A 27,205-nucleotide genomic window follows, 5' to 3' on the forward strand; every position below is an offset into this window, starting at 1 on the left:
GACTCAGTGTTGAAGACGCAACGCGCCCGCGCCACAGACGCGCAGCACAGATTCTTCATGGCTGCCTCTTGTTCCTTCCTTATTACTCGAATTGGCTGTTTGAGAAGAACGCGTCAGCAGTCTATCGCATGCCTTCTCTGCTGCATCTATCCCTTTTTCCATCTGCAGTTTTCGGGTTCGCCCTTTGGCCGTCCGGTTTTTCTTGTAACGACAACACCGGCCAGGCTCTGTTCCATCGGTCCTCGCGCCTTCCACTCTCAAGAACTAGGCTGCTGTGTCTCTCCGAGTGCACACACATATCCCACACGGCTGGGTAGTGGTGTCGACGGGTTTCAAATCCCACAACTGCAATGAACAGCTGATGGAAAACATGTCTGTACAGAGGGCCGTCCCGTGCAAAGATGAGGTGACACCGAAAGGGGCCCTGTGGTCTACTTGCGCCTGAAAAGCGCGGAGCCGTCTCCCCCCGTTCGTGTCCGTTATGTGGGTTCTAGCACTCTGTACGGGTCGTGAACGCGTGAGCGATCCATGCGCTCCCCGGCGTGGTGTCTCTCCTTTTCCCGCGAGTCCTCCTGCCGCTGTCTGTTCCCTCGCGGAACTGTCTCCTCGTCCTGCCGAGTCGAGCCTGTCGTGTGGAGCCCGACGTGGTGCAGGCCGCCGCTCTACCCCTGAAACGGGTTGAACCCGATTTCTCCCCGTCGTCCCTCCGCGTTTCGGCCGTCCTCGCAGACACTGAACGGGTACGACGCAGCCCCTCGTGCAACGCTCGTGTTTCCCACCGCGGCGCTCGGAGGCCCGACTCTGGAGTCCCGGCCCTGTCCCCTCGCGCCCGAACTGGGCCCCCACGCCTGTCTCCCGAACCCGTCCGCCTGGCGCCCGCACCCCGCGGGGGCTCGCACGCCCTCCGGGCCCTGAGGCCCGCCCCCGCCCGGCCGACCGGAAAAGGGTGAGCTGGAGAGCGCGGCGCTGCTCCGAGGTTCGTAGAACGCCAGAGAGGACGGCGACGAAGAATACGCTCCGGGCACGCCGCAGTGAGGCTGGAAAGAGCCCGGCGCATGGTGCAGCCCTGAGAGGTTCTGAGGACACCAAGACAGGTCGACGCAGAATCGACGCAGAATCGCTGAGGGTCAGACGCCGAGAGCGAGAAACGGTCTGTTCTTTCCCCTGAGCCTTTGCGGGGCCCGACGCTTCGTTTCGTGAGACGGGATGGACCGTGTGGTAGCCTCATGCAGACGCGGGAGTCTCCGAGAACCAGAGATCTCACAGGAAACACAGGGTCAGCCTAGAGAGAGCACGCGAAGAGTTGTGGCAAGCAGACTTTTTTCGGACCGAAACGGGGCGGGCTGCTTCTCCCCCTGTCTCGCATCCCTCCGTTCTGTGTTTCGTCCCCTTTGTTCTTCTCTCTCTTGTCTCTTGCACTCTTCGTGTCCTGCGATTCTGGGCTTCCAGAACTGTGCGTGTGTCTGCCGGCTCCACTCACTGTCGGCAGAGTAGGAAACATGGCTTTCCCGAAATACGAAGCGATGAACGAGAACCCATCCGCGGAGCCGCGAAGAAACTTGAAGAAATCGTCTGCGTGGCCGCTCTCGGCCTCGCGCTGGGCGAGGAGAAGCTGAAAAGGAAAAGCCACAGAACAGACGTCCCTGATTCCAGAGAAACCCCCGAGGAAAAGCGCGAAGGCCAACGCCAGTCATCTCCGAAGGACAACAACAAAAGTCCCGTTCCCCCTCTCTTCTTGTTCCTGGTCTCGTGTCTCATTTCTCCGGATGTGCGCCGCAGCCTCGACTCTTCGCTTTGCTTTTCCTCGTTGCTTCCTTCGGATCTCACCCGCTTCGCATCTGCCTGCGGTGTACAGACGGGGCACGCATACAGGCCTTCCGACTTCCCCGGCCCCGCCATGGCGCCACTCGACGACGTCATATCTCTCGAACTCGCCGGATCGGCCTCGTGCGAGGCGAGACAGGAGATGTGGAAAGAGTGGCAACAGGCGAAGTGGGCTGCCGGAAGGTCGAGCGCATTGCCGCATGCGTCACAGCGCGATCGGTCGAAAATCTGTCCTGGAAAACGGAAAAAAGAGAAATGCCGATAAAAACGAGATTCGGGCGGCTCATGCAGACAAAAACAGCAAACCGGTCTCTCGCTCGCGCTCGCGACGGAGACTTGCCCATGCAGCCGCGCCACAGATATTCAAATATGCATGGATGCATCTATGTATAGATGTGCATGCATACACAGTATGTGCATGGGCCGAATCGGATCTATTGACGAGTCACATGCACACCCAGGCTTGAGCCCCACAAAACAGCATCGAAGACCTGAGAGGCCTTCCCAAAAAGATTGTCCCTAATCAGACAGAACAGGACACGAGGTGAAATTGGACCTGCGTGGAGTGTAGAGACACAGAGATGTAGGGAGGACTGCGCGGAAAGGCACGGAGAGCTCTCTGCATTTTCTGACCACTGTTTCCAGGGACTCTCTGCCGGCTTGGCACTCGACGGCTTTCGCCTTCCGACGCGTGTTTCTCCACCGCTCTGTCTCCGTATTTACCGCATCTTCACGTTCCAACCCCACACATGGTCCCATGCCCGTTCCCTACTCACCTTAATACCCGCATCAAGTGATATACGCACATGCATGTATTCGGATCGGGGATCCCCGACTCAACATTGTATAGAGGGAAACGGTGACCGATCCATCACAGAGGCAGATATTCTTATGCATATATATGTAAATATATTCAACGACGGGAAGCACAGTTTTACCACTTGTCCGGAGGCGCTGAACCTCTGCCTTCATGCTTTCGACCTCCGCCTCGTCTTGCTGGTGGTGCGAGGAGGAGACATCGAACTCGCGAGACAATTTGTCCAGGCAGTGAATCAAATACCCCTGAAGAAAAACAAATCGCCATGCACCTGATTTTCCTCTAAAGGGCATAACACTACAAAGACAATTTACCCCCACATCGCCGCGTACACACACTCGAAATACGTGTAGACATATACGCACATATAAAATGTATACACATATATATATATATATATATAAATTATGTGTTTGCGTGGACGCAGCGAACCATACACGCCCCGTGGAAGTTGCAGCAGAAAAGCAGAGGTTGAACAAACAGAGAGCTACTTTCTCTTTCAAGTGGGGACTGTGTTCCCACCTCAAGGAGAAACAGCAGAGAAATATGGGCCTCCGATTCTTGGATGTGGAGGGAGTTTCGAGGCACTATCCATGCAGACGCGTTATTTGCTCTTTTGTTCTGTTACTCGCGGAGACGCCGCGCCTGTCAGCTCGCCACGCATCGCTGTCGCCCCTTCTCTGAGCACTTCTTAGCTGACACCACGTCTTTCTTGTCTGCGCTCTTCGCTTCGACCTTCCAGTTCTTTCCTCGCACGCTGTGTCTGACACCCTGCGCACGGAAGTTGTCTCACCTTCACCGCTCGGAGGGTCACGCGGGAGCCGTGCTGAAGAATGTCCAACACGGCGAGGGGAGGAAACAGCCGGTGTGCCTAGGAACAGTGCAAAAGTCGGAGAAACCCGCACGGTGCTAGCAAAGGCCAAGTTTGCTGGAAGAACTACTCGACAGGACGTGGAGAGCGGTCGAGGTGGACAGGGGAAGAAAACCACGAGCGTGGCAACAGGGGAGCTACGGCGGAGGGAAGTCGCGAGAGACCCTCGAAGGATCAAATCAGAAAACAAACACAACGCACCAATATAGAACGTTCTCGGTGCCGCGGCGAAAATCCAAGAACGCCTTCATCTTCAGTGAAGCAGCGCGACCACACACTTTTTCAGTCACATATATATATATATATATATATATAGTGGCATAAATATGTGCGTGCACACATACCTATAGATAAGACAGGCACATACATACGCACATATACATTTGTATATGCATATCCATATCTATGCGTCCGTTCCTACCCATCGCCGCATACATATACACTGATGCATGCAGACATCTTCATGACTGCTAGTCATGCACCCGTAACTTCCCTTCTCGCCGTTAGTACGACCTCAGAGTGCCGGAAGCTATCTACTTCTGTGTGTGCAGCTGGGTGGCGGTAAAACTGTACCCACCTCAATCTGCGCTAGGATTTGCTGGATTTGCGCCTCCGTGTTGTCGCGGCTGCAGAGGAAACGAGAGGAAGGACACGGGCCATCACCAGTTTTTCGGAAGCAGCGAGGCAAACCGTGTCTCGACGGCTTCGAAAAGAGACAGGCGCACTCTCTGCCGCGCGAGCGCCCCGCTTCACAAGAGAGTTTTCTCTGCCCAAACCGCCGCACCGGAGAAAGACGCAGGCCTCCCACCTGCTTGCATCGAGGTTTCTCATGTAGCTGCGTGGAAAGGCAAGGGCGTTTCCAGTGACGCGACACGCCCAGCCCCGCCACTCCGACTTGGGCCTTACGCGGCGAGGAAGGAGAGCGCTTGGACCCAAAGCGTGGGGTTTTTCGAGGTGTTTGCCAGACAAAATTTCCAGAGAGGCGCCACGTCGTCCTCTTCGGCGAAGCGGCTCAACGCAAGCTGGAAGTTTTCTTGCTTCTCGCACACGCGCTCCAGTCCCTCCTCGAACGCGTAGATGGTTGTGAGCAGAGTGGACGTAAACAACTCATCTTCACCCTGACGAGAAAACAAATGCGAACCTCAAAACGCGCGACTCACAAGTCGGCAATCACCTGCGCAGCTGCGTCTCGCTAGCCGCCATGCATGCGCGTTTTCCACGGCTTCATCTGCACATGCAGGCAAGACGCTCGCCCTCGGGGGTACGCACTCGCGGGGCCCCGTTAGGTTTAAAAACGCCCTCCGGGCCTCTGTCTCTCCAGGAAAGAAACACGAAACACAATTCACGTTCTCTGTTTCGAAACAAACAGGCACATCGAGCTCGACGCGATTACCACCCTCACGTCTATACACCTACCTCTGCTTACTGGTGGACAGCGCCCCCATGTGTTTATACACACATAGCCATATACATATCTATATATATATATATATATGGAGGTGGGTAAACGCGTCGTGGAGCCATTCACCACGTCTATGCTTTGCTGGCACAGGCAACCAAAACGATTTACATGCATATCCACTTTCTCTCGTTCTGTTTCTCTCCCCCCTCTCTGTATTTATGTTGATTGACGGTAAAGCAGACAGCGAGGAAAATGAGAGAAGCACGCAGCCAGGCGTTTTTGGCAGCTTGCCATTCACTGTCTCTTTTCCTCGCCGTTTTTCGTTTCTGCGTGCCTACCATGGATCTCTCTTTGAAAATCTTCATGATCGCCGCCGCGTACTGGCCCGCCTCGACAGAGCCTTGTTTTTGTTTTTCCCGCTCGCGCCGGTTTTCTTCCTGTCTCCCCTCTGGCCCGAGTTCGCTCTCTCTCTCTCTGCTTTCGCCCCTGCCTGAAGCTCTGCCGACAGCCTCTTCTGCCTGGTCCTCCGCGGAGTTCCTCTCCGCGCTTGCAGCTTCAAGACGCCGCCGCGCGACGGGTGTATGCGCCCTCCGGTAAAAGCCTGGAAAAAAACAAAACGCGCAAAGAGGTGAAGCGCCGACGTGCAGCAACACCCCGCGAAAAAGGACAAAATACAGGGGGGGGGGGGGGGGGAAACAAAACACACTCTCGCGAATGCATCCAGGAGACAGCAAACTTCTTCGCAGGCAAGATTATATATATATATATATATATATATATGTAGAAAAAGATGCATAGGTATCAGGAATGTATATATTTGTATCTTATGTAAGAGGTGCCCGCCGACAGCGAGTCCTCCCTCAAAAAGTGTAAAGCTGTGCATGCACACATGCACATATACATATGTCTGTAAGTATGCACCAGCGATTCTGACACTCTGGCACGTCTCTCCGCGTCAGGGCACGGTGTTTGGGGAACTTACGGAGAAGAATTTCGAGATAGGTCGCGAAGGACGCGCTGCCAAAGAGGTGAGGCGGGAGTTGTTCGGTTTCTTCCTTTTGCTCTTCGCGTTTTTCGCCTCGCCGGTCTCGGCCTTCTCTCTCGCGACTCGCCTTCTTGTTCGCCTCGTCTCGCTCTCTGTCGCTTCCCACCACGATGTCGTACAGCGCGGCAAATTGTTCAGCAGGCGTGAGCGCAGAAGAGGGTGAACTCGGAGAAAGGCGTGTGCGAGGTGCGCTTTCGTGTGGAGACGCACGCGAGGCGTCGGCGGAGAGAAATTGCTTCTGGGTTTGCAGGAAGTCTCGGGCGTAGCTCTCGCCGTAGAGGAGGGAGAGAAAGAAGTACAGCAAGAGGGCTTCGTTGTCCAGAAACAGAGGAATGAAGATGTCGACGCTACAGACGCACACCAGAAAAGGCACACTGCTATCATGCACGCACAACGCGCCGAAGGCCGCCCCGATGCATGACCGCGTCTCTACACAGCCGCACCTACAAACATTCAGAAACGTTTTGCTGAATGCATTTTCCCACGACTTCCAACAGCAAAAAGAAACCAAAATGTCTCTCAAGTTCGACACCTAGCTCCACTGCACTGGACGGTGACCTATCGTTCCTAACTGAATCTTCAGTAGCGAAAGAGTAAAGAGCCGACATGGCGTGTCCGCGCGCAGATTCACGCACACACATATTGATCGAAAAAACCGAAAGTTGGATGGCATGTACACTCGCCGACACAGAAACGCGGGCATACAGAGAGAGATGCGGAGACCAACACCTACAGAAAACTCGCAAATCGGCACATCTACACTCAAATATATATTTATACATATGTATATGAGTATGTGAACACGTAAATGCAAGAATCTGTGTGCCTGCCTAAAATTTGAATGTATGGGTACATGCAGAGATCCTGGCGATGGTCCCCTAAAGGCGTACCTCGTTTGATAATTGAAGATGATGTTTTTTATAAGAGCGAGGGTCTCTCTCGGTTTATGCGACAGCAAGGTGTATCCGTGCGTCAGCAGCAAGGAACAGACGGACGGGGCGTCGAGCTCCTTCATGTACGCGACAGCCTCGTCGAAATTTCTGTAGACACAACCAGAGACTCGCCTTTTCCCCTCTGAGGAGATGCAGCCTCATACCGAGAAAAGCCGGAGTTTGGGCTGAACCGCAGTCCCCATCCCTACATGCGGACATACCCACATGGATATGCAGATACAGATGAGCACTCTTGTAGGATGGTGCAGAGGCCTATACATGCACACATAGTGAGGAAAAGGTCGAGATACGCTAACTGTGGCTGCTCGTTCATTTTCCTTGTCTCTGTGAAAGCCCAAGACTGGGCCTCCTGGCGCATGCATCCAAAAAGCGGTGTACATGCTTTGAGCGCCCACCGGTAGTCGGTGAGGAAGATGGAGACATAGTCGTCGTGATGGCCATGACGGTCGGCGATGAGACTTGCGAGTTTCAGGTAGCCTAGACAAGACGGCCGGGAGAGAATTCCGAACACAGAGACATAGAGAAATGCTTCACAGAGACGGCGTCTGCGTGCACCCTTTCCCCGGCGTTCGCCAGGCAGCGACAGAGGCGCAGACATCGCCTCATAGGCGCGTATATACACACAAGCATTTTACCGTGCATGCACAGGCGTATACCGCTCTTACATATTCAAGCAGAAAACTATTCCTACATCGCTATCATCAATCATATATACATATATAAATATATATATGTGTATGTATATATGTATATATGTATATACGCACGGATATATGTATAGATGCGTATAGAGGTACGTGGGTATATATATATATATATATCATGTGCATGTGAATACATGCACGTAGTGAATACGGCTGCAGATAGAATTGCTTCCACATGTTTGTTTGCCTAAAGATAGAGAGAAGAGTCGATGCAACAGCGTCGGCGCGTAAACCTGCTTTTGCGTCGCTTTCTGAGGTCACCCTCTGACGTCAAGGGACACCAGACTGAAGAGGCGACTGGAGAGAGGCAGAAGAAAGACAAGTCGGAGAAAGAAAAGCCGGAGAGAAACAGCAAGGGACTGGAGCGGCAGAACGAGACCGACAGGGACGGAGAGGGAGGCTGGAGCTTGGCAGAGGTGGGTTTCCCTCTGCGTTCGTTCTTACCATTCGCGCGACACTCCTTGATTGCCGCTGGGAGAATGGCGTCTCGGCTTATAGACGGGTCGTCGAGGAAAGCGGAGAAGAGGTTTTCGTCCTTTAACTTGGCGGCACACTTGAAGAAGAGGAGGGTGTGTTGTTGGCTCGCCCTTCCACAGCGGTGCAAATGAAGGAGATAGAGAGCCAAAAGCCAGAGGCGCTGGCAGTGGAGGTACTTTTCGATCACGTAAGACGGCTCGAGCGCGCCTAGGAAAACGAGCGAGGCGAGAAGAAAGACACGTTGTGCGGGGCCCAGACGCCGTGACCAAATCGCCTGGAATGGCCAGTGGAAAAGGCAAAGAGCAGAGAAAAGAAGGACACAGAAAAGGCGACAGAAAAGGCGACAGAAAAGGAGTCAGAAAAGGAGACAGAAAAGGCGGCAGGAGAAAGAAGAAAGGGAAAAGAAGAAAAGCGGGAGTGAGAGGAAGAGGGACAGCGGGAGAACACAAGGAAGAAACGCTACGGTGTGGAGTGTGAGAGGAAGAGGAGCACTTGAAATGCGGGAAAAAGAAGAGCAAAAAGAGAGCGAAGCGAGGCACGCAAAGAGAAGAGACACCGTACCGATGGTTTTGATGTACATTCGCAGGGCTTTGTCGAAGACCCGCTTCTCGTACAGCCAGTCTGCGTGAACGCGGTAAACCTCCTTAAGAAGAGTGGAACCGAAACACAAACGTGAAGCAGAGAAACAGTCAGAGACAGTCAGAAAAAGGTACAGACACAAACACCCACACGCATGCATTCACCAAGTCAGCGATGCCAAACAGCAGCCGACAGGCCACAAAAAACAGGAAAAAAGAGGTTCTCAACAGGCCGACACGATCGAACGCAGGGGAGATGGACAGGCACCCCTGTTCTAATCCTGTGTGTGGCGATTGATCTATCTTTATCCATCGTCTGAACTAGCAATGTGTATGTATGTAGTACATCTGTATAGAGGCCGGTCTATGATAGGGCGGGCGGCAGTTTCCTAAAGTGACAGGCGTGAAGCCTAACGAGGATGAAAGCGGCGAGCAACGCCTCAAAAGCTCTGTCCCATGGGGGAAATGCGGCGCACAGACAAAGCCGGGTTTGCCGAAGGCTACCTGGAGAGTCGATTTCGGCTGTCCCTCCTGGAGGACGATATCCGCTGCCCAGTCGAAGAGCCTCTTCCTGGCGAGCATAAATAAACATGCAAAGAAAAAAGACAAACGCATGCGGGTCGTCGCTGAGACAGAAAGCGCCAAGGACGCGTGAGAGAACAGAGGCGTTGAAGCGTGGATGTTGACAGGAGGCCAGTTGCGGGGTTTCGAGACGCTTGCCACAGAGAGGGGAGACAGAAGAGACAGCTCGTCGCAGAGGCGACTCCGGAGAAAGAAAAGCGAGAAATGGAGACGCGAGAGACAGCCGACGATGCGCTCGTCAGCCGTGGCGATAGAGAGGAGCGCGCGTCCACAGGTCAGGAAGAAACCGGAGAAGTTCGGGGGAGACATGCGGCGTTACCGAAGAAGAATATTGAGGCGGTCTCCGAAACCCTTCTCGCGCAACTCAAACAGGGAGCTTCCACCATTGCCATGGCAAATGACATAGAGGGAATCCTGAGCAGGAAGAAGAGAACAAAGAGAACTTGGCGTTTCCCGGCGACTCGCCGCAAAGCGACGAACGGCGACCTGACGCGTCCCTGACAGAAGGGGGCGGAAGACGCGCCTTCGGGAAGGACAGGCAAGAGCGGAAAGCAAGTGGAAGACGCACGCGGCTTATGTCTCCTCAGGGCCGTTTCGGCTTGGGTGTGCGTTTTGCCTCTTCACTTTCACCCTGTGTCTCTTTCAGTTTTGCTCGTTTCTCTTGATTTTTTCGTCTCGCCTTCTCGCGGTGGGGGCGTACTAGGGCAGACACGATGTGCGCAACGCGCGGGAAGGCGCAGCAAAAGGCGATGAAACGCGTGTCGGGGTTTGCGCGGAAAATCGTTAAAAAACAGTCCTGGCCAGACGCAGAGAAAACGCACAATTCTGGTGACGGAAATGCACACAACGTCCACTCCTGTATATCGATATGTGTGCATGCGTGCGTGTCGATGTGTACCCCTCGACAGTAGGAAAGAGTGGATTTCCCCACATTGATGTGCATCGCTTCAAAGGCGGAGAAAGGTCGGGCCCCTAGCCTTTCGAGAGTCCGCACACATCTACACTTTTCTCTCAGCTCTTTGAGTCGGTTGTTGTTTTAGATTCGCAACGTTTATGCAGCTTCCCACCGTCCCGTCCCGCTACACCGGACTTTGATACACGTGCGCGTTCACCTCGTTTCCCGCTGCTTTTCCCACGTATCTGTTGGGTCTCTCAGAAGCGTCCGCGCACGTCGAGATACACGCAGATGCACACCGAGCGGTGTCCCTCCCTTAGCAGCCATTTGGGGGGAGCGGTGGAGAGACGGAGCGTCCGTCCCGTTCGCTGTCTGCGCCTTCACGCAGTTTTTCGCGAACGGTTCTGCGTCTTGCCTGAGGCGAAGCTGAGGGTGGAGCGTCGCGAAGCGCACCCCCCGGCGGCGCCGATGGAGTCTCGCTCGGAAGCGCTGCAACGGAAATCAAGTAATGCTTGTGCGCCGTCAGCTGAAGGCAGGAGCCGTCGGCTGGCAGAGCCCAGAGATTCCCTGCGACACACGCAGAGGCACACGCGCGGGACACAAACGGGAATCGAAAGCTCTCTGTGCGGGGCAGTGCGCCGGACTCCCACGTCGCTCCCGGCCCCAAAGAAGGCACAAAAACCCCGGCATCGACTCTCTCGACACAAAGGACAGACATGTATAGACACATATACTCCATATATACCTATAAATACGGACAGACCTCTCTCACTATATATATACATATATCGGCACACAGACAGGCATTGATAGTTACACACGACTATACATAAATACATATATGTATATATATATGTATATATATATATATATGTATATATGTGCATAGGCATATGTGTGTTTGCATATTTGTGCAGAGATACAAATATATGTAAAATCGAGAGCAAGATATGGAGGAGGAGGAGAGCGAATTTGACCGACTCGGTCGAATTTGAATCGAAAGAGCTGGGTTGGGGGCAATGCGGAGTGGACAAACCTTCGCGAGCGTCGAGACAGAAGATGCCTTCGCCCTGTTGAACTGCAACTTGGTTGGGAGTGAGCAGCTGCGCCGCCAGGAGAGAGGAAGAAAGGCCAGACAGGTCGTCTCGATACGTCACCTGCGAGAGCCGAGAGACGCCGAGCGATAGCGTGACAGGACTTAACGAATTGAAACGAATCGAAGAGTCGCATAAAACAGTCAAGTACACGAGTGCAGAGGACGCGAGGTTCACAGGCACGGAGAACACCAGAGACTCCCGTGTCTTCTGCGGAACCGAGAAGAAAAATTCGGCCTTTCTTCTGTCATGAGAGAGAGTTTACAACCTCTTCTGGGCCGCCCCGGCCGGGCCATCACGTCTCGCCACTCTGAGGAGCTCCAACGTTCTTCTCCTCGACCTCTGTCTCCTTCCAGTTCTCCCCCCCTCTCTCCCGCCTCCGCTCTGTCCTTTCTCTCCCTCGTCTTTCTCTTCCTTTTCTTCCTTGTCTTTCTTTTCTTTCTGTTCCTCTTCTTCCTCTCCCTTGTCCTTCTCTCCCTTGTCCGTCTCTTCCTTGTCCTTCTCTTCCTTTTCTTTCTTTCTCTTTCGTTCCTTCTCCAGGTGGCTGGTATCACAGTGCCTGCATCTGCCCTTGTTTCCCTGCAAGTCCCTCTTTCTCTCTTCTCTCTTTGGGCCTACCTCCGGCTCGCCCTTTCCCGGGACTGCATGCACTGCGAGGCCATGGGGAGTCGCAACGAGCAAATGATATCTCCTGTCCTCTCCCTCCTCCGAAACCTTGCTAACGGAAGGCGCGAGAAAGCGAACGGCTGTCACAGGCAGATCGTTCTCTCTGCAAAACAAAACACGTGCGGCGCCTTGCCTGGTACTTTCCCAATCTCGCGTCCCTCTCAGCCTTCGAACAAACACACGTCGTGGGGCCGATACTGTTTCGTCGCCTGCACACGCCGTGACGCTGTAAAAGACCTCGTCCCGTACATTTATGTGGGTAAATGCATATTCGCGTGTGTGCATGCGTTCGCCCTCCGTCTGTCGTGTTGCAATACTCTGTGCGTTGACACAGATATATACATGCAGTCATACTCTTTTGCATGCATACGTACAGGCGTATTCACATATGCATTCACATATATATATATATATATAGATAGATAGATAGGTAGATAGATAGATATATTCATACATATGTAGATATACACCTGTATACGTGTACATGCGTCTATATACATCTCTATGCATACGCATACATACGCATATATATGTATATATAGGTGCATAGTTTACACATGTTACTGTATGGCTTCTCGGGTGTTTCTCCTCTTTCTCTTTGTCGTCGGCGTTGGCGTTCGAGAACTTTTTGTGTCTCACTTGATGAATCGAAGTCGGCACGTTTTCTCTCGTAGAAGGTCACCGCGAAAGAGGCAGACGCCGGCGGCTTCTGTTCCACCCTGGGCAAAGATGGGAGCTCAAACAAAATCAACATGTTTCAAACCCGAAACCCTCTCTCTCTGCATGCATATGTGCAAATACACATATATATGTACGAATATAGATTTATGCAAGTAAGTATCAGATTCGTGCATACATCATCGCCATGTACTGATATACATATCAATTCATGCGCGCAGGGCTGAGTGCTGGAAATCTGTGCGTCTGTGTAAGGTGGCGGAGGGCCGTTTTTTTTTCGTTAATCTCCAGTTCAGTGTTTGGGCTGTTCCTTGCATGCAGTTTCCGATTTTGGGTTCTCCGTCCTCACTGCGAGCATCGTAAAAGGCCCGTTGACGTCGCTGCATGTGATAACCTGCTCCGGCACCCGCGCGAAGAGTGTCGCCTCTCTGAGAAGCACAGGTTGCCTGCGGGCGTCGACTTGGAGGGTGCTGAAACATTTGTATTTCCAAACGCCGCTATGCGTTTCGTCTGCATGCGCAGCGGAAGGCGGGGCGGTCCGTTGCTGGAGCTGAGGCGGGGAGGAGCTCTGGCTGTCGCGCCTAGACACGCAGGGAGTCAACAGAAGGCACCAGGAAACTGTGGAGAAAGATGGAACGAGAGGGAAGAACACGGAGAGTAAGAAAGAGAAGAAAGACCAGGCACGGGAAGGGGAAGAAGAGAGAGAGGAACGAGAGGAGTGGAGAAAGAAGAAAGAGAGGAAAGAGAGCAGACAGGGAAGGACAAGAGCGGGCACAGAGAGCGAAGGGGAGACGGGCAAGGCGCAGAAGAGAGAGAAGAAAGGGAAGAAAAGAGAGCCTAGAGAAGAAGCCGAGTGGTGGAGACACGACAGAGAGAGAGCACGAAGGTGGACGCGCATGCGGAAAAGGACAGAAAGCGAACAGGCAGAGGGATGAGGCGAGGCCAGGGAGAGGGTGAGTTGAAAGGGAAAGCATCCGAAGAAAAAGAACTGCACAAGAAGAGAGAAACGAGTCTCAAGAGGTGCTTTGTCCTCTTGGCGGGGGGCAAACCCGGTCACTGAAGAGGGGGGGTGGAGCGGGGAAAGGAAGCGGATGCAGTTCTCTTGGGCCTTTGCTTTTCACGTACCCAACACAGACAACGCAGTTTGCATCTGCGGCAGCATGCATAGAGAGAAATCCCAGAGAAAAGACCGAGATTTCGATGGGGGAAAGGAACGTCTCGTCCGTAAAAATGTAGGCGCGGCCTCGGTGGTCACCCAGCCAGAGCTGCGAGGGCGTCCCAGCTGCGCAAGCAACCTGGACCTGAGGCAAGAGGGACGGACCTGACGAGAAAGAAGCGCGTCGGGACACCAGAGCGCAAGACAGAAAACCAGCTGAGAAGCGGAAGTGCGGTCAAACAGCAGTCCCAGAGGGGAGGCTGCGATGTGGCAGGAAAGAGGAGAAGACTGCGGACGAGGGGGTCAGCGACGGACGGGGATGGCGGGGATACGGAAAGGAGAATGGCGAGGGGGTTTTGACAAAAAACGCGGAGAGGAGGGAAGAGAGACGCGACAGCGAGCGCAAGAAGAAAGAGACGAAAGATAGGGGAGGCAGAGACGAGAGACAAGAAGGGGCAAAACAGCAGGAGCGAATTCCGAGACACACGCAGGAGTGGAGAGAGAAGAGGAAGTACCTGTAGGCTGGGGTTGCCCCGGGACGCCACAGGAATGCAACTGAGGCTGGGAAGTCGGAGAGGACGGAAATCCGTGAGCGTTTTTCGGAGGCGTCTGAGGAGTCGACGGTCGCTGCACGACCAGACTGTCGAAGAAGTTCAAGCGGCGGAGTTGCTCCATTTTGCCGCCAAGTAGAGACACCCGACTGCATGCAGAAAAGGCGAGGAAGATGCGGCGAGGAGAACAGGGGATGCTTGGAAAGAATGGAAGAAACGAAGAAGCCTGCAAGGGATCGGGGGAAAGGAGTCGAGAAAAAGCACAGAGGCATGCCTCTCTACCGAGCTGCGGATGTGATGAGTGAGAAGGTTTTCCCTGCAATTTGGTGAAACGTGGAAGGTCGGGGTGGTCTAACTCGGAGAGACCCCTCCACAGAATCGAAACAAAGTGACAAGACAGGCAAAGATAAGAGGGGCGAGAACGGACAAGGCGAGGAAGAGGGACGAGGGGAACAAAGAAGGAGAGAAGAAACGGACGGGAGGGCAAGCGTAGGGAGGGGACATTTCTTCGCTTCTGTTTCTCGTTTCATTGTTGAAAGACTGTAAAGAGAGAACGACGCACACAATACTAGCCAGAGGTCCCGGACACACGGAAGGGTGTGGAAGACAAGACACGGGTTTATTCGTCAGGAGGACGACGAGGGAAGACGAGAAAGAAGAAAGAACGAGAGGAAGAAGGGCGTCTGTCCCTTTGGAGAAGCGCGAGAGACGAGGAGGGTAACACGGTTTGGCGACATGGACGCTGTGTATCTCGCTGCCATTGTCCATCTCTGCATCTCGCAGAAAAAACGCAGAGAGAAGACGCAGGCAAGCGGAAAAGCATAGAGAGAAGGTGTGTAAAGGAAGAGAGGGAAGACAAGACACAGAAATCCGACAGTTTTTCGAGAAGGCACCGAGAAGACGCCCGGGTTTTTGTGGTTGGATCGTCGCGTCTCCCGGAAAACTCGATCTGTGCATGCGCAGAACCAGACTGCGTTTCTCGTCAACTTCTTTCTTCTCTCTCAACCTTCTTCTTTTCCTCGTCACAAAGCTCCACAACTCTCTCTCTCGTTTTTCTCTGCACGTACGTTTCTCTGCGAAAGCTCTGTCCTGCTCGGCTTGCCTTCTCATCGCGTTTTCCTTTCCTCGTCACCGTTCCCCGTCTCTCCTTCACTTCTCCCTTCGCTGTTTGCGTTCGCACCGTCTCCGCACCGTTTCGGTTCGGTCCTGCTCTTTCCGTTCTCTCCCGTCTTCTTACCGAGTCTCCTTCTCTCTCGCCTTCTTCCGTGGCTTCGCTCTGTACTCGCGCGTCCGGCACAGCGCGCCTCTTTTCTCCTTTTCCGTTCCTCTCGCGTCTCCCTGGCCGCGCACGTCTTCATCCCCGTTCGTTCCAACCCTGTCTCCTCTCTCTGTCTCCTTTTCTTCTGCTTCTCTCTCTGTCTGGGTCGCGGGCGCCATGTCGGGAGGAAATTACCAGGGGAGCTACGAGACGCAGGCCGGTACCCGCCACGCGGAGGAGGAAGACAGCGTGCAGGTGCGCTCGCAGCTGCGGGAAAAAGAGCGAGGAAACGTCCAAAGGATGGAAGGAGCGAGGCGAAGACGGATTCACTCAAGACGCAGACGCACGAAAGAGACAGGCACATGGGCTGGGAGACGCGACGACGCAGAGACAGTCTTTAGTGTCAACTTGCAGCCGCGTGCTCGACGGCCGCATCTACACTCTCGCCCTCTCGCAAAAGTGGACATGCTCGCCTAGAAAACACTCACAGACCGCCCGCTGGTAGTTCCTTACAGGAATGCATGTATATATATATGATGTATATGCATATATATGTATATATATGTATATATATGTGTATATGTATATATTTGTGTATCGTGTATAGGCACAGAGAGAGATATGCAGAATGCTCTGTCCGGAGACAGAGAGAGAGGAACGGGTGTGCCTGGATACATAAAAAGGCACGTCGCAGCATGCGTGATTTTGAGTCCACCAACGCGTGTGTATGTCCACACAGAGACTCGAGCGTGATGGCTTCGGCGGGTCACACTCTTGCGACTTTTGCAGGTACTTCTCTGCGGAACGTCGAACGAAGGGACGATCACAGACTTCGCGCGCGAGCAGAATCGCTTTGGTGGCGGCGCTTCGTATCCTTTTTCACCGCACGCAGCTGTCGAAGCCGCGCCCGCAACTGACGCAGATTACCTGTTTGAGCAAGCGGAAGGGGGGGAGGCGAACTTTCCTTCCCAGCTGGATGCGACCGCACAGAGACCAGCAACCGAAGGCGCCGGCGTCGGCGAGAACATTGAAGGCCTCCTCGAATGCTCAGAAGATCCGGCGGGGGTAAGAGACAGCGACGAGCCTCGGGCGGCGAGCCACAGAAACAGAGGAACAACACGTGTTTTCACAGAATTCAGAAGGCGCGACTCTCTCTCGCGGCCGTCTCCCCAGCGTCGCCTGGTTCGCGCCGCTTTCGGCTCTGTTTCGTCGTGTGTCTCTGCGTTTTCTCGCTGCACTGAGAAACACAGTCGAGTGGAACCAAAGAGAAAAAGGGGAAACTCGGGTTGTGTCAAAACGGCCAGCCAGAAGCCGCGCAGTCTCCCCTCGTGTTCGATCGTCTGCAAAACAATGCGGATGCCACTCTTCTCATCTCGATCTGTCCCTCTCTACGTGTCTATGTGTGCCTTTGTCGGCCCAGTTCTCTCTGTGCTTCTCTAGCTATCTAGTTCTCTATCTGCATGTCTGTCTAGTTTTCTATGTCTATGTTTCTCCGCCTTCCTACCTCATCCCTGTGTCCGTCGCGCTTCACGCTCAGTTCACGCGTTGTTGCTCGATCGGGTCTTTCGTATGTGCGATGTGTGCTGCCTCCGCGTTCAGGGGACTGCGACTTCTCTGCTTTCTTCTCTTTCGGGGCAGTCGAAGCTCGCCTCTTCACAGTCGCTTCTGCGCAGTCCGTCGGAGCGCCTGGACGCTTCGCTGCCGCGGCCGGAAGGCGCCGAAGCCGCCGCGCGCGCGCCGTCGTCTCTCCCCGCCCGCGGAGTCCCGACGTCGTCAGTCCCCGACGTCGACGCTGCGACGGCTGAGGGAAAGGTGAGAAAACACAAACAGGAGACAAAAAGAAGGCGCGGAAGCGGGTTTTCGATGTTTCTCGCACGTCTCTTCCCCCTGCAGAAGATGGTGTTTCGCGGGACGTGGAGAGTCATTTCGCCAGCATATGCAGGCGCTCTTGGCCCCTGCCTTTTCTTTCTCCTTTGGGTCTCAGGTCGTCATGGAGTGGGAAGTTTCGCGGGATCGAAAGTGGCTGTACGCCCGCGATAAATCCCAGTGGTTCAACTACGGCTTCGACGAAACAACCTTCCGGGTAAGCGCCCCGGCACTTCATACCTCTCTGTCTGTGCTGTGTCTTTTTGATTTCGAGGCGTAGACCTCCACCTTCTGCATGCACAATCATATATATATATTTATACAGCTCAATACGTACATGTAAATATTCGTAGACTTGTGTATGTGTGTACGTCGCTGGGTTCTGGAATGTGTGCTGGATCCATCTGTCCTGGCGCTTTTGACATGCGCGGACAGGGACAACCCTGAAGGGGTTTGCATTCGCCTGGCCGTGGCTTCCGTCGGTTTTCTGCAGGAGTGGATTCAAAAGCTCCGCGACGAGCGCGTTGCGAGGCTGGCCCATCGGTCCGTGCTCGTGGCAGGCGACGAGCCTCAATCGGCCCAGCATTTTCTTCCTTCGGGGCCGCAAGTCTTTGGAGTGCATGCGCCCTACAACGCTCAAGATCCAAACTCATGTCATCGATGATTTCCACAACCAGAAACCGGTAAAAACTGTTACCGGAAAAGCGAAATCTCCAGACACACAAATAAAAGTCTATATACATATATGCATATGCGTATTTACTTGTGTATATGGGTACATATGTGTATGTGGATGTGCGCAAAGGCTGAGAGTTGTGGTTGTCCAGATACGTATGCGGTAGACCTTGTCGCGTTCCAACGGTGTCCTTTCTGCTAGGCTTGGACTCGCGAGGCAAAGCCGTTACCCGTTGACGGGTGGGCAATTAGGCATCGACGCATCTGCATGCAAATGTGTTTCTGGCTCTTCCCTGCGTGCGTCAAAAAATACACGCGGGTGTTTGTTTTCCGGCAGAGGGATTTTTCGATCTTGTCTTACAGCTGAAACAGGTCTCTAGACGCGTAGAGCCTCGGAAGCGCCTCTGTAGAGGGTGCTCGGTGCACGGCGCTTCCGTCGTTTTTTCGCGGCGCGTTGTAAATGCTTTCTACAACTTCTCCGTTGTTGATTCCCGAGGAGTCCGCGCGCGCGGATCCTCTGTTTCCTTCCGAATTGTTGTTCTAAACTGGGTTTCCCTTTTCGGGCCCGCTGCGGCCCCTCGGTAAGAATCGTTCGCGTGCGTTCTTCTCAACACCTTCACGGAACGCGGGCGCAACTGTTACACGCCTCGGTTATCCGCGCGAAACACTTGTTCCGCCGCGCCGCTTTGCCGTTGCAAAGCTTCCGGGTTTCGCGCACCCTCTGACACGCAGTGGACTCTGTTTCGTGGCCTTTTTTCCTCCCGTTTTGTTCCGTTCACGCGTTTCTGGCGTTCTAGCGAGCTCTAGCAAAAACAGGCGAACGGCAACCGGCGGTTTCGCTTGCCCGCCTGATCTCTGGCCACACTCTACGAGCGTCGAACGCGTTTTCCCCCGGCACGAACGAGACAGAAGTGAAAGAGACTGCGACTCTGAAGCGCGCAGAATTTTGCCCCTCTCCCCCCCGGTTTGCCACGCCCTCAACACCTACACAGAACTCGCACCGCGTGCTGAGGCGGGGAACTGGCCGATGGACGAACTTTTTCCGTGGTGCCTCGTAGTAACGCGTCCATAGTCCAATCGTTCTCGGTATCGCCACGAGAGTCTCGAGACTACACAGGTCGTGCCAAACGTGATCGGAAACTTGTCCCACTCTAGCGGGCGTTCCAGAGACACTGGATATCCGGGTCAGGCGGATGTTTCTGCTTGCGGAGCCTCGCAGGGCGAGAGTCGAGGGCAATGCAGATGGATCTGCCACGACGGATCTTCTCGGGTGCATACGCCTGAGGGGAACAAGAGGTCTTCCTCGCCTCTCGTGGGATTCCGAGAACGGATCTATGGCGTACCGCCTTTCTAAACGCGTCGAACTACGCAGAGACCGAAAAGAGCCTACTGCGCCGTCATTTTAAGCAGCATGCGTCGCGGACGTGGTTCGCGTACACGCGCTTCCGACTTTCGCGTCTGGCCACTCCTTCCCATACACGTTTCTCGGCGAAACGTGCAAGCAAACCAGTAAGTGCGGCTAGACCGAGCCGGCTGTGCCGCGGGTAAAGAAGTGTGTATAACTGATGTGTGCTTTTCTTGCCCTCGCTGTCTTCGGGATACTTTTGGAGCAGAAATCAGGGCCACCTTTGCAGCGTACAACCGCAACTCCAGTGTGTGTTCTCGGTGCGAAAGCGCTGGAATTCCGGCTCGTTTCTGCCTCGCTCGAAGAACTCGCCAGAAGACACCACCAGTCGACTGCTCTCGCTGCCGTATGACCCAGTTTGGTGGAGTGTCCCCGTGTTTGAAACCAGCGGCTGTAGCCATTTCTCCCGAAAGGAAGAGTTCAGTCTTTTTCTACGCGTTTTTGCTTCCTAGGGGTAAATCCACAGCACGTGGCCTTTCGCTGCAGCACGCCTCTCTCACGAAAGAGACGGAAACTGCGTCCGTAATGGCCATGGGACCGTCGCCTTGCCAGCTTTCCAGGTTCAAGCGCACCGTGCGCGCGACTAGCGAAGTTCGCGTTTGAGGCACAGAGACAAGCGGTGCGTTTTCGCGCGAAGAAGAAAATTGCGAGAAGGGTTCTTCGAGGCCTAAAAAACGGGAAGGAAGGCGTTCCAGGACAGATTCCTACTCGGCCGTGGCGCTGCATGATTCGTTCCGCGGTATGTGTCCTCTCTCCGCCGCATTTATTTTGCCGATTCCAGCAGAGAGCATCGATCGACGCGTCGATGCGAACTCGGCCATTTTGGTTAGCTCGTCTCTCTCGCGTTTCGCGACCTTTTCCCAACGCGCCGAGTCGCGCGGGCGTTTTTTCTCGCGCGGCCTTTCGCCACCCGTTTTCTCCCTCGCGTTTTTCGCGATTCCCCGATTTGAACCGACCGAGTCGCCCGCGCGTTTTCCACGTCCTTTGCCTTTCATCCCCGCGCTCAAAGCCCAATCGCATTCTTTTCGGGCGACTCTTCACGCCGCCCGCTCTTCGTCCCCGCCTCGAGAACGTCGGAACGCCTCGAGAAGAGTGCGAAACAGTGCCGGCTGCGAGAAACCGCTAGGGCCTTGCCGTCCTCAGCTGCATCCGCTCGGAAAGCCCCGAACGGCAAGACACAGGCCGTTCGCACAGGGTTTCTGTGTCTGCTTCATCGCGACTGCGCCGGCATCACGCCGACTGGCCGAGACGACAAAGTTCTCAGCAAGTTCCCGCAACCGGCGCACGCGCTCCTGCGTGCGCCTCGCCTTTCACCGTGTGTGTCTTTCTCTCTGGCGATCTTGCCCGCCGACACTCCCCGTTCTGCATCGCTGCGAAACGCATTTCGCCGGCTTTCCGCAAGATTCCATTCCCTCGTGAACCCGTCGCGTCCCGGCTGTCGGGTGTGTATGTACACGTGAGATCAGGTTTCCCGCGGTCTGTGGATCTCCCTGCGCGTCCGCTCGCGTCTCGCGAACCGTTGTGTTTTTCTTCCCAGAAATGTCGCATCTGCGAAAGGGACCCTGAACCGCGGCCGTCTGTGTGTATTTGGACGCGCGCGCGCGCCTGCATTTCGAAGATCCGCGTCTTGCCCCTGTTTCCCCCTCTCGTCTCCTCACCGCTGTTCTCTATGCGTGCGCCGCCTGCCGCTTCGGATTCTTCTCACCCTCCCCCTTCTCTCCCCGCCACTCACGCTCCAGAGTCCACCCTGCCGTCTTCTGCGCCCTGTTCCGCCCCGTCCTCGCCGTCGTCTTCCGCGGTACCCTTTCTCGCCGCAACGACTGCCTCCTCGCTCTCTCCCCGGCCCTCGCGTTCGCCGTCGCCGTTGCCAGTGCTCGAGCTCCACAACGACAGCCCCTCCGAGACGGAATGCGCGCTGTTTCCGTCGCCCCTGGACATCCTCGAGTCGCTCCTGAATCTGTGTGAGTGCGGCCACAGCGACTTTTCGACTTCCCCCCGGTCCGTCACCCCCGCAGACTCCGCACCACGTTCCGACACCCTCGCAGGGCGTTCCGCGCCAAGCCCCGGAGCTCGCCTCGCGTCAACCCCCGTGGAGCTTCCAGAGTTTCCTCTCCGCGTTCCGTCTCGCAGGTGGAGAGGGTACCGAACGACTGTTTGGCGACACGCGACTCTTCCCCGCTCTCTGTCTTCGCCCGTGCGGAACGCCCCGGGCGGCCAGGACCAGCAGAGTGCAATGCATGCGCCCGGTCTCTCGGAGGAGACCGCTGCGTACGACGCAGGCGCGCTGTGCTGCTGTGCCCCGCCGCCGCAAGGCTCTCTCTCTGTGGCCAGAATGGCGCTCGTCCCCCCCACGCGCAGCTACTACTACGCAAGGCCAGCGCCTGTCCTCAGCCCCTCCGTCGCCGGCTACGCCGCGGTCTCCGGAGGTTCCCGAGTCTATGCAGCTGGGTCCCCCGCAGGCGGTGCGGCTCCAGAGAGCTTCCACCGCGTCGTCAACGGCGAGCCAGAGGCGATGTACCTGACCTCGCCCTCCGCCGTCGCCTACGCCCCCGGCAGCCACGAACCCAGACACCTGACCGTCCCCACCCTCCCGCCGGCGGCAGGAACCGGCGAAGACTGGGGCGAAAGTCGACGGCGCCTCCCCGTCGGCGCGCCTCCGATGGAGCGAGACGCCTTCGTGACCGAAGCGCTCCTCAGGAAAGAAGCGGAACTCCAGGTGAGAGTCCCGGCGTCTCCTCGAGCGTTTCACGGGGAGGTTCTGTGTGCGGGAAGTCTCCGCTGCCACAGGCACCGTGGGTGGAGACTGTTGGATCTGCGCAAAAGAGTTGAGAGTGCTCGAGGCGCTGTTCCCGCGGGAGTCTTTTGTTTCGCCCGATTTGGCTGCGCGCATCGCACCGCGCGGGCAGAGAGCCCTGCGCGCGGGGGGGCGTGGGGGGGGGGGTGGGGGGACTGCGGAAGCCGCGCCTCTCTCTGACGTTGGCCTTTGCTCTGGGTTTTTTCCGGGTGACTGGGGGGACCCGCAGTCGCGCCCTGAGCTTCCTCGTCTCGCAACCTGTCGGGAACTCGAGGGATGTCTCCAGACAGCCTGGCAGGAGAGTTACGCGCGGTCGCCCACGTGTAAAGGCTGGTTTTTTTTGGCAGCGGGTTTGATCCGTCGTCTTCTCGCTGAGTCGCCTTCGCGATATATGGCGTAACGCATCCATGCACACAAACGTTCGAGTAAGGTGCTGCTGAACGCGTGTTCTGGTCTTGCCCCGCAGGCGCGCATTGAGGAGAAACAGTTGGAACTTCGCCTCCTTGAGAGACAGGCGAACGCCCGTCGCCTCGTCGAGGGGACTGCAGGGTTCGAGGAAGTCCGGCAACTGCGAGGCGATCTCTGCGAGAAAGAAATGGAGGTCGAGCAGCTCAAGGCGGAAGTGCACTTGGCGAGGAAGGAGAAAGGCGACCTGAACGCGGATTTGCTGATGAAGGACGCGGTCATTTCCGCGTAAGTTCAGAAGAAACGACGGCAAAGCGAGACCGCGCTCGGAGGTGGTGGCGAGAGGAGAGGCAGATGACGTCGCTGTGAACTATAGCCGGCGAGAAGAGACTGAGGACGACAACGTTTCGAAATCCAAGTCAAGGGGGTTTCTCACAGAGTTGGCGTTATTTCCTCTGTACTTCGACTCGACATCTTGTTGCGCTTCTTCTCTCTCTCTCTCCAATGGCTATTGTTTTCGTCCTTCTGACCCCTTCCTATCCCGCCTTCTCTCTTTTTCTCTCTTCTTCCTTCAGTCTCTCCGGCATGAACTCTCCCCCTCCGCTCCCTGATGTGTCTTCTCTTCTTTTCTTTCGTTCCCTTGCGCCTGTCGCGCTCGTGTTTCTCGCGCGCTCTCCATCTTTTTCTGCGCCGTATGCCTCCTCTGCTCCTGGCCCTTCAGACTCAAGGCTGGCGACGACTCCGACCTTCCGGATGTTCGCACAGTTGACGCTGTGAAGACGCTGCGCGAGAAGGAAGAGGAAAACCGTCTTCTGTCCCGGCGTCTCGAGGCGATGCGCGAAGAGCGCCGCGACATGCGCGAACTGCTTCTCCAGAAAGACAAGCAGCTGGCCGCCGCGATGAGTGTTTCCGACACTGAGGCGAAGGAGGCCTCAGCCGTCCAGCTGGGCGTCCAGGCCATCGCGATGGTGCAAGACAGCGTGGAACTTCGCGAAAAAATGAAGCGGCTGGATGCGGAGCTCGCAGCCCTGAAGGAGGAAAAAGGCCGACGGGAACTTCTTCTCGAAGAAACGTTTCGCAAACTCACCGACAAACGCAAAGAGGCGGCTGGGCTCCTCGAAATGGTCTCACAGCGAGACATGAAACTTGCCAGAGTCGAGACCTTTCTCCAGGTAAACGCATAAATGGGGGGCGGGGTTCCCAAAGGAAGACGCCGAGTAAAAAGTTCGGCCCTTTTTGGGGAGCGGGGGGAGGCCAACGCCCCGCGACCTCTCGCAGCGAGGCCGAGCTTTTTTGAGGCTGTTTGGAACCGCGCGCACACCTTTACAAGTGTCCCGCAATCTGTGCGCGGGTTGTTTCTGCGCTCGCCCCGAGAGACAAACGCCGCACGGCAGGCGAGGGCTCTGAAAGAAGCGCCTCGCGGTCCTCCGTGTTGCTCCCTTTTCGCCGTCCATTTGACGATAGTCGCGGGTCCACTTCGCGCCTCTGGCGTCGCTGCGCTCGTCCTTTTCGGAGACCTGTGTGTCTCTGTCGGCGCTTACGCTCGGTGGTGCCTCAGGGGTTTTGTGTCTGCGCGTCTCGCGCCTTTTTCCTTCCGTTTTTTCTCTGTTCTTTTTTTGTCGAGTCTGCGCATGCCTCCCGCCGCTCTCTCGCTCTCTCTCTCTGGCCTGTCTCTGCAGCAACGGAACCGCGACTACGACCAGCTCCAGGAGGAGTCCCGCGCGGCGCTTCGGGCCGAGGCGGCGCGCGTGGAGAAGAGCGAGGAAGAGATCAAGATTTTGCAAGAGCAGCAGGGCGCGTTGAAGAACATTGTCGCCTCGCGCGACGAGAAGGTGACGTGCCTCCAGAACGAGGTGGTTCGCAGAGACGCCCTCATCAAGCAGTTGGAGCAGCGCCTGAAAGTTCTGTCTCAGGACCTCGAACAGAGCGCGGGTCACCTCCAGCAGCTGCTGCGCGCCTCTGCCGCGAAGGACGCGTACCTGTTCGAGTTGGAGTCGCAGCTGCGCCGGAACGAGGTCGAGCGCCAGGCGTCGTACCTCGCCGAAGTGTCTCGGACGCGTCGCCTGGCGCTGGAGACCCGACTGAAGGAGGAGGAGTGCCGTGCGGCCCTGAACGACAAAGAAGAGGCTCTGGCCTCTGCGCAGCACGAACTGAGTCGCAACTCGCTCACTCTTCAGCAGCTTCGCCACGCGTTCGCGACAGTCGAAGCCACGGACGCGTGCTACAGACCTGTCGAGAGTCGCGCCGCCTCGCCGTCTGCCGCGCGAGACAAGGCCAAAGACCGCGAGAGCGGCACGACCTCGCTGCCGGTTTCCACGACTGAGGACGCGCTTTACCGGATCCCCACGGCGACTTCGGTCCCCCAGCGCCCGCTCCAAGAGAGTCTCCGGCTCCTCGAGGCCGACGCCGTCGTGCACCCGCGACCGGCAGGGACTGCCGGCCTGAACGGCCTTCTGCGCCAACCCCGGAAAGGAGACACTTCGACCGTGTACACCTACTACGAGGCTTCGCCTCAAGAAAAGGCCTCGGTCGCGTCGACTCTGGCCTTGCCTGCGGGGTTCGCGCCGACGCCGCACACGTTCCCCGCGACCCAGGCCTACGCGGGGATCTTGCGGGCGAACACGGTGCCCAGTGGCGACGTCGGGGTCTCTCGCCAGGGGGGCCGAGGCTCACCCACCGCGTACGCGACGCTGCCAGCCTCACGCGTCGTGAAGCAGGTCGCGAGCAAAAAGGCCGAGGAGTCGGCGCAGAAACAGTGATGATCGCGACGCCACCGAGCTCCTGAAAACTCAGGGAACCTTCGCGACGGGTTTTTTTCACGGCCTCCTTAGCGACGAGCTCAAACATATGTATTTATACATAAACATATATCAAAATGTACATGCTTCGATGTATATATATACAAATATACATGTATATCTTTGTATACATGCGTGGAAGAGGGAAATGAATCGCGAGGAAGATTCAGGCGCGTTGCCCCGCAGAGAAAACAGGGGCTTCTCGTACCGCGCTGTGCAGGTGCGGCGGGCATTTGTATCCGTTCTTTAGCGCTTTGTCGTTTCGGAGAAAAGGGAAGTGGAGCTCACGCAACAAGATCCAAACTTTGTCGGTGTTGAATTCCTTTCCCGAAACGGCGCACACGCAGGGGGATCCAGACGGCGCAAGAGAGAGGCCACCTCGTGCGCATTCGAAGGAAATATAGAAACGCAAGCATCAAACAGAAACTCAGGGTTGGTCCTTGGCACATGCATTTGAATAGCAAGCACTCCGGGCTTAATCTAAAAGCAGCAGCACGTCCAGATCCAAAGAAATTCAGAAAACATATATGTATATATATATGTTTATAGATATATATATATATATATATATATTTAATTTAAATATATATACATAGATAGATATCCAGGCATTTCCCTACGGTTGCATGTCACGTGGATACATATGTGTAGTTCTCGTTTCTTTCTCTTTGGACAGGCATCGCGGCTGTTTGCGCGTTCCGCATGCTTCGACACGCCTCTCTGTATACACAATGATCGTGCACTGGTTAGTTGTACGTGATCCTCCGAGCACCAGAGCATTCGCCACGAAGTCGAGCGCGCGCCCGCGGTGGTCGCCGTTTCGGAAAGACGTTCTTTTCAAAGACTAAAAGGAGGCGCTTCTCAGTCAAAGTTGGCGTGCAAGTCTCTGTGCCTGTCGTCTCGTACACGCGTTCGGCGCGCGAGGGCTCGTCTCTATCTCCGCCTAAAAAGCCGAGCACGGTCCCGTCAGTTTCACTCGAAAGCAAGGTGACCCGAAGGAGTCTCCGTTCTCTGCAGCCTCAACAGGGGCCTTTCAACTTTCCTAAATGGCCATCCTGCCGCTGTTTCTCGAACGCGATGTTGAACGCTAGCAAATGCACAAGATGCTTCCCTGCGCGTTACATGCACGAACATCAACCGTCCGTCCCTGTGTGTGAGTTTATATATATATATATATATATATACGTATATATATATATATAGATACATATGTATATGTATATATACATGTATATATACATATGTGGATGTACCGTTGGATGTGTGGCAGTGGAGTGTGGGCGTGGATTCGCGTTCAGACGCGCGGGAGCCCGCGGCCCGTTGATTCAACTGGTACAGGGTCGCACCCGAAAATCGTGGGGAAAATTGAAAAAAATTGCCTATTTCCTGACCCGACACGCCCCGGGCCAGCGTCACAACTTCACAGTGACGCCTCGGCTGTCATCGCAGATCGCATGCATCGGCGACCTCCCACAAAACGTTGGGTTCTGTGTGCCGTTCGAGGTGTCCTCTGGGCGAAACGTGCGTCTCTGCCGCTTCTCTCTCCCCACACAAAGAAACTAAAAAAGGGAAACGAGGGAACCACGCCACGCTCCGGGGAGACAGAGACACACCACACACCCAGCAACTCAAACAGACGGACACCCCTGCACATATATATATATATATATATATATATACATGTTGATGACGCTGGTATAGGGATACAAGT

General features: G+C 55.4%; 3 protein-coding genes across 3 annotated transcripts; 2 read left to right on the plus strand and 1 right to left on the minus strand.

Annotated features, from left to right (window-relative positions):
* Positions 1–662: 662 nt before the first annotated feature.
* NCLIV_030870 (conserved hypothetical protein) lies at positions 663–13,752 on the minus strand (the record flags this gene model as incomplete). The annotated part of the gene is made up of 20 exons (XM_003883283.1): positions 663–1,076; positions 1,481–1,612; positions 1,828–2,057; positions 2,763–2,886; positions 3,435–3,512; positions 4,090–4,138; positions 4,419–4,630; positions 5,253–5,515; positions 5,897–6,306; positions 6,850–6,999; positions 7,308–7,389; positions 8,061–8,300; positions 8,655–8,736; positions 9,176–9,242; positions 9,573–9,667; positions 10,549–10,715; positions 11,185–11,305; positions 11,861–11,988; positions 12,548–12,627; positions 13,712–13,752. The coding sequence occupies 20 exons, from the start codon at positions 13,750–13,752 to the stop codon at positions 663–665; spliced, it is 3,165 nt and encodes a 1,054-aa protein (XP_003883332.1).
* A 1,976-nt stretch (positions 13,753–15,728) lies between these two features.
* On the plus strand, positions 15,729–18,081 carry NCLIV_030880 (conserved hypothetical protein; the record flags this gene model as incomplete). The annotated part of the gene is made up of 5 exons (XM_003883284.1): positions 15,729–15,806; positions 16,341–16,616; positions 17,151–17,363; positions 17,536–17,634; positions 17,911–18,081. 5 exons carry the CDS (start codon positions 15,729–15,731, stop codon positions 18,079–18,081), a joined length of 837 nt encoding a protein of 278 aa, XP_003883333.1.
* A 3,085-nt stretch (positions 18,082–21,166) lies between these two features.
* Positions 21,167–25,455, plus strand: NCLIV_030890 (putative high molecular mass nuclear antigen; the record flags this gene model as incomplete). The annotated part of the gene is made up of 4 exons (XM_003883285.1): positions 21,167–22,213; positions 22,806–22,984; positions 23,418–23,868; positions 24,376–25,455. 4 exons carry the CDS (start codon positions 21,167–21,169, stop codon positions 25,453–25,455), a joined length of 2,757 nt encoding a protein of 918 aa, XP_003883334.1.
* Positions 25,456–27,205: the final 1,750 nt, after the last annotated feature.

This window comes from Neospora caninum, chromosome VIII (genome assembly GCF_000208865.1).
Source record: "Neospora caninum Liverpool complete genome, chromosome VIII".
Taxonomy (NCBI): Eukaryota; Apicomplexa; class Conoidasida; order Eucoccidiorida; family Sarcocystidae; genus Neospora; species Neospora caninum.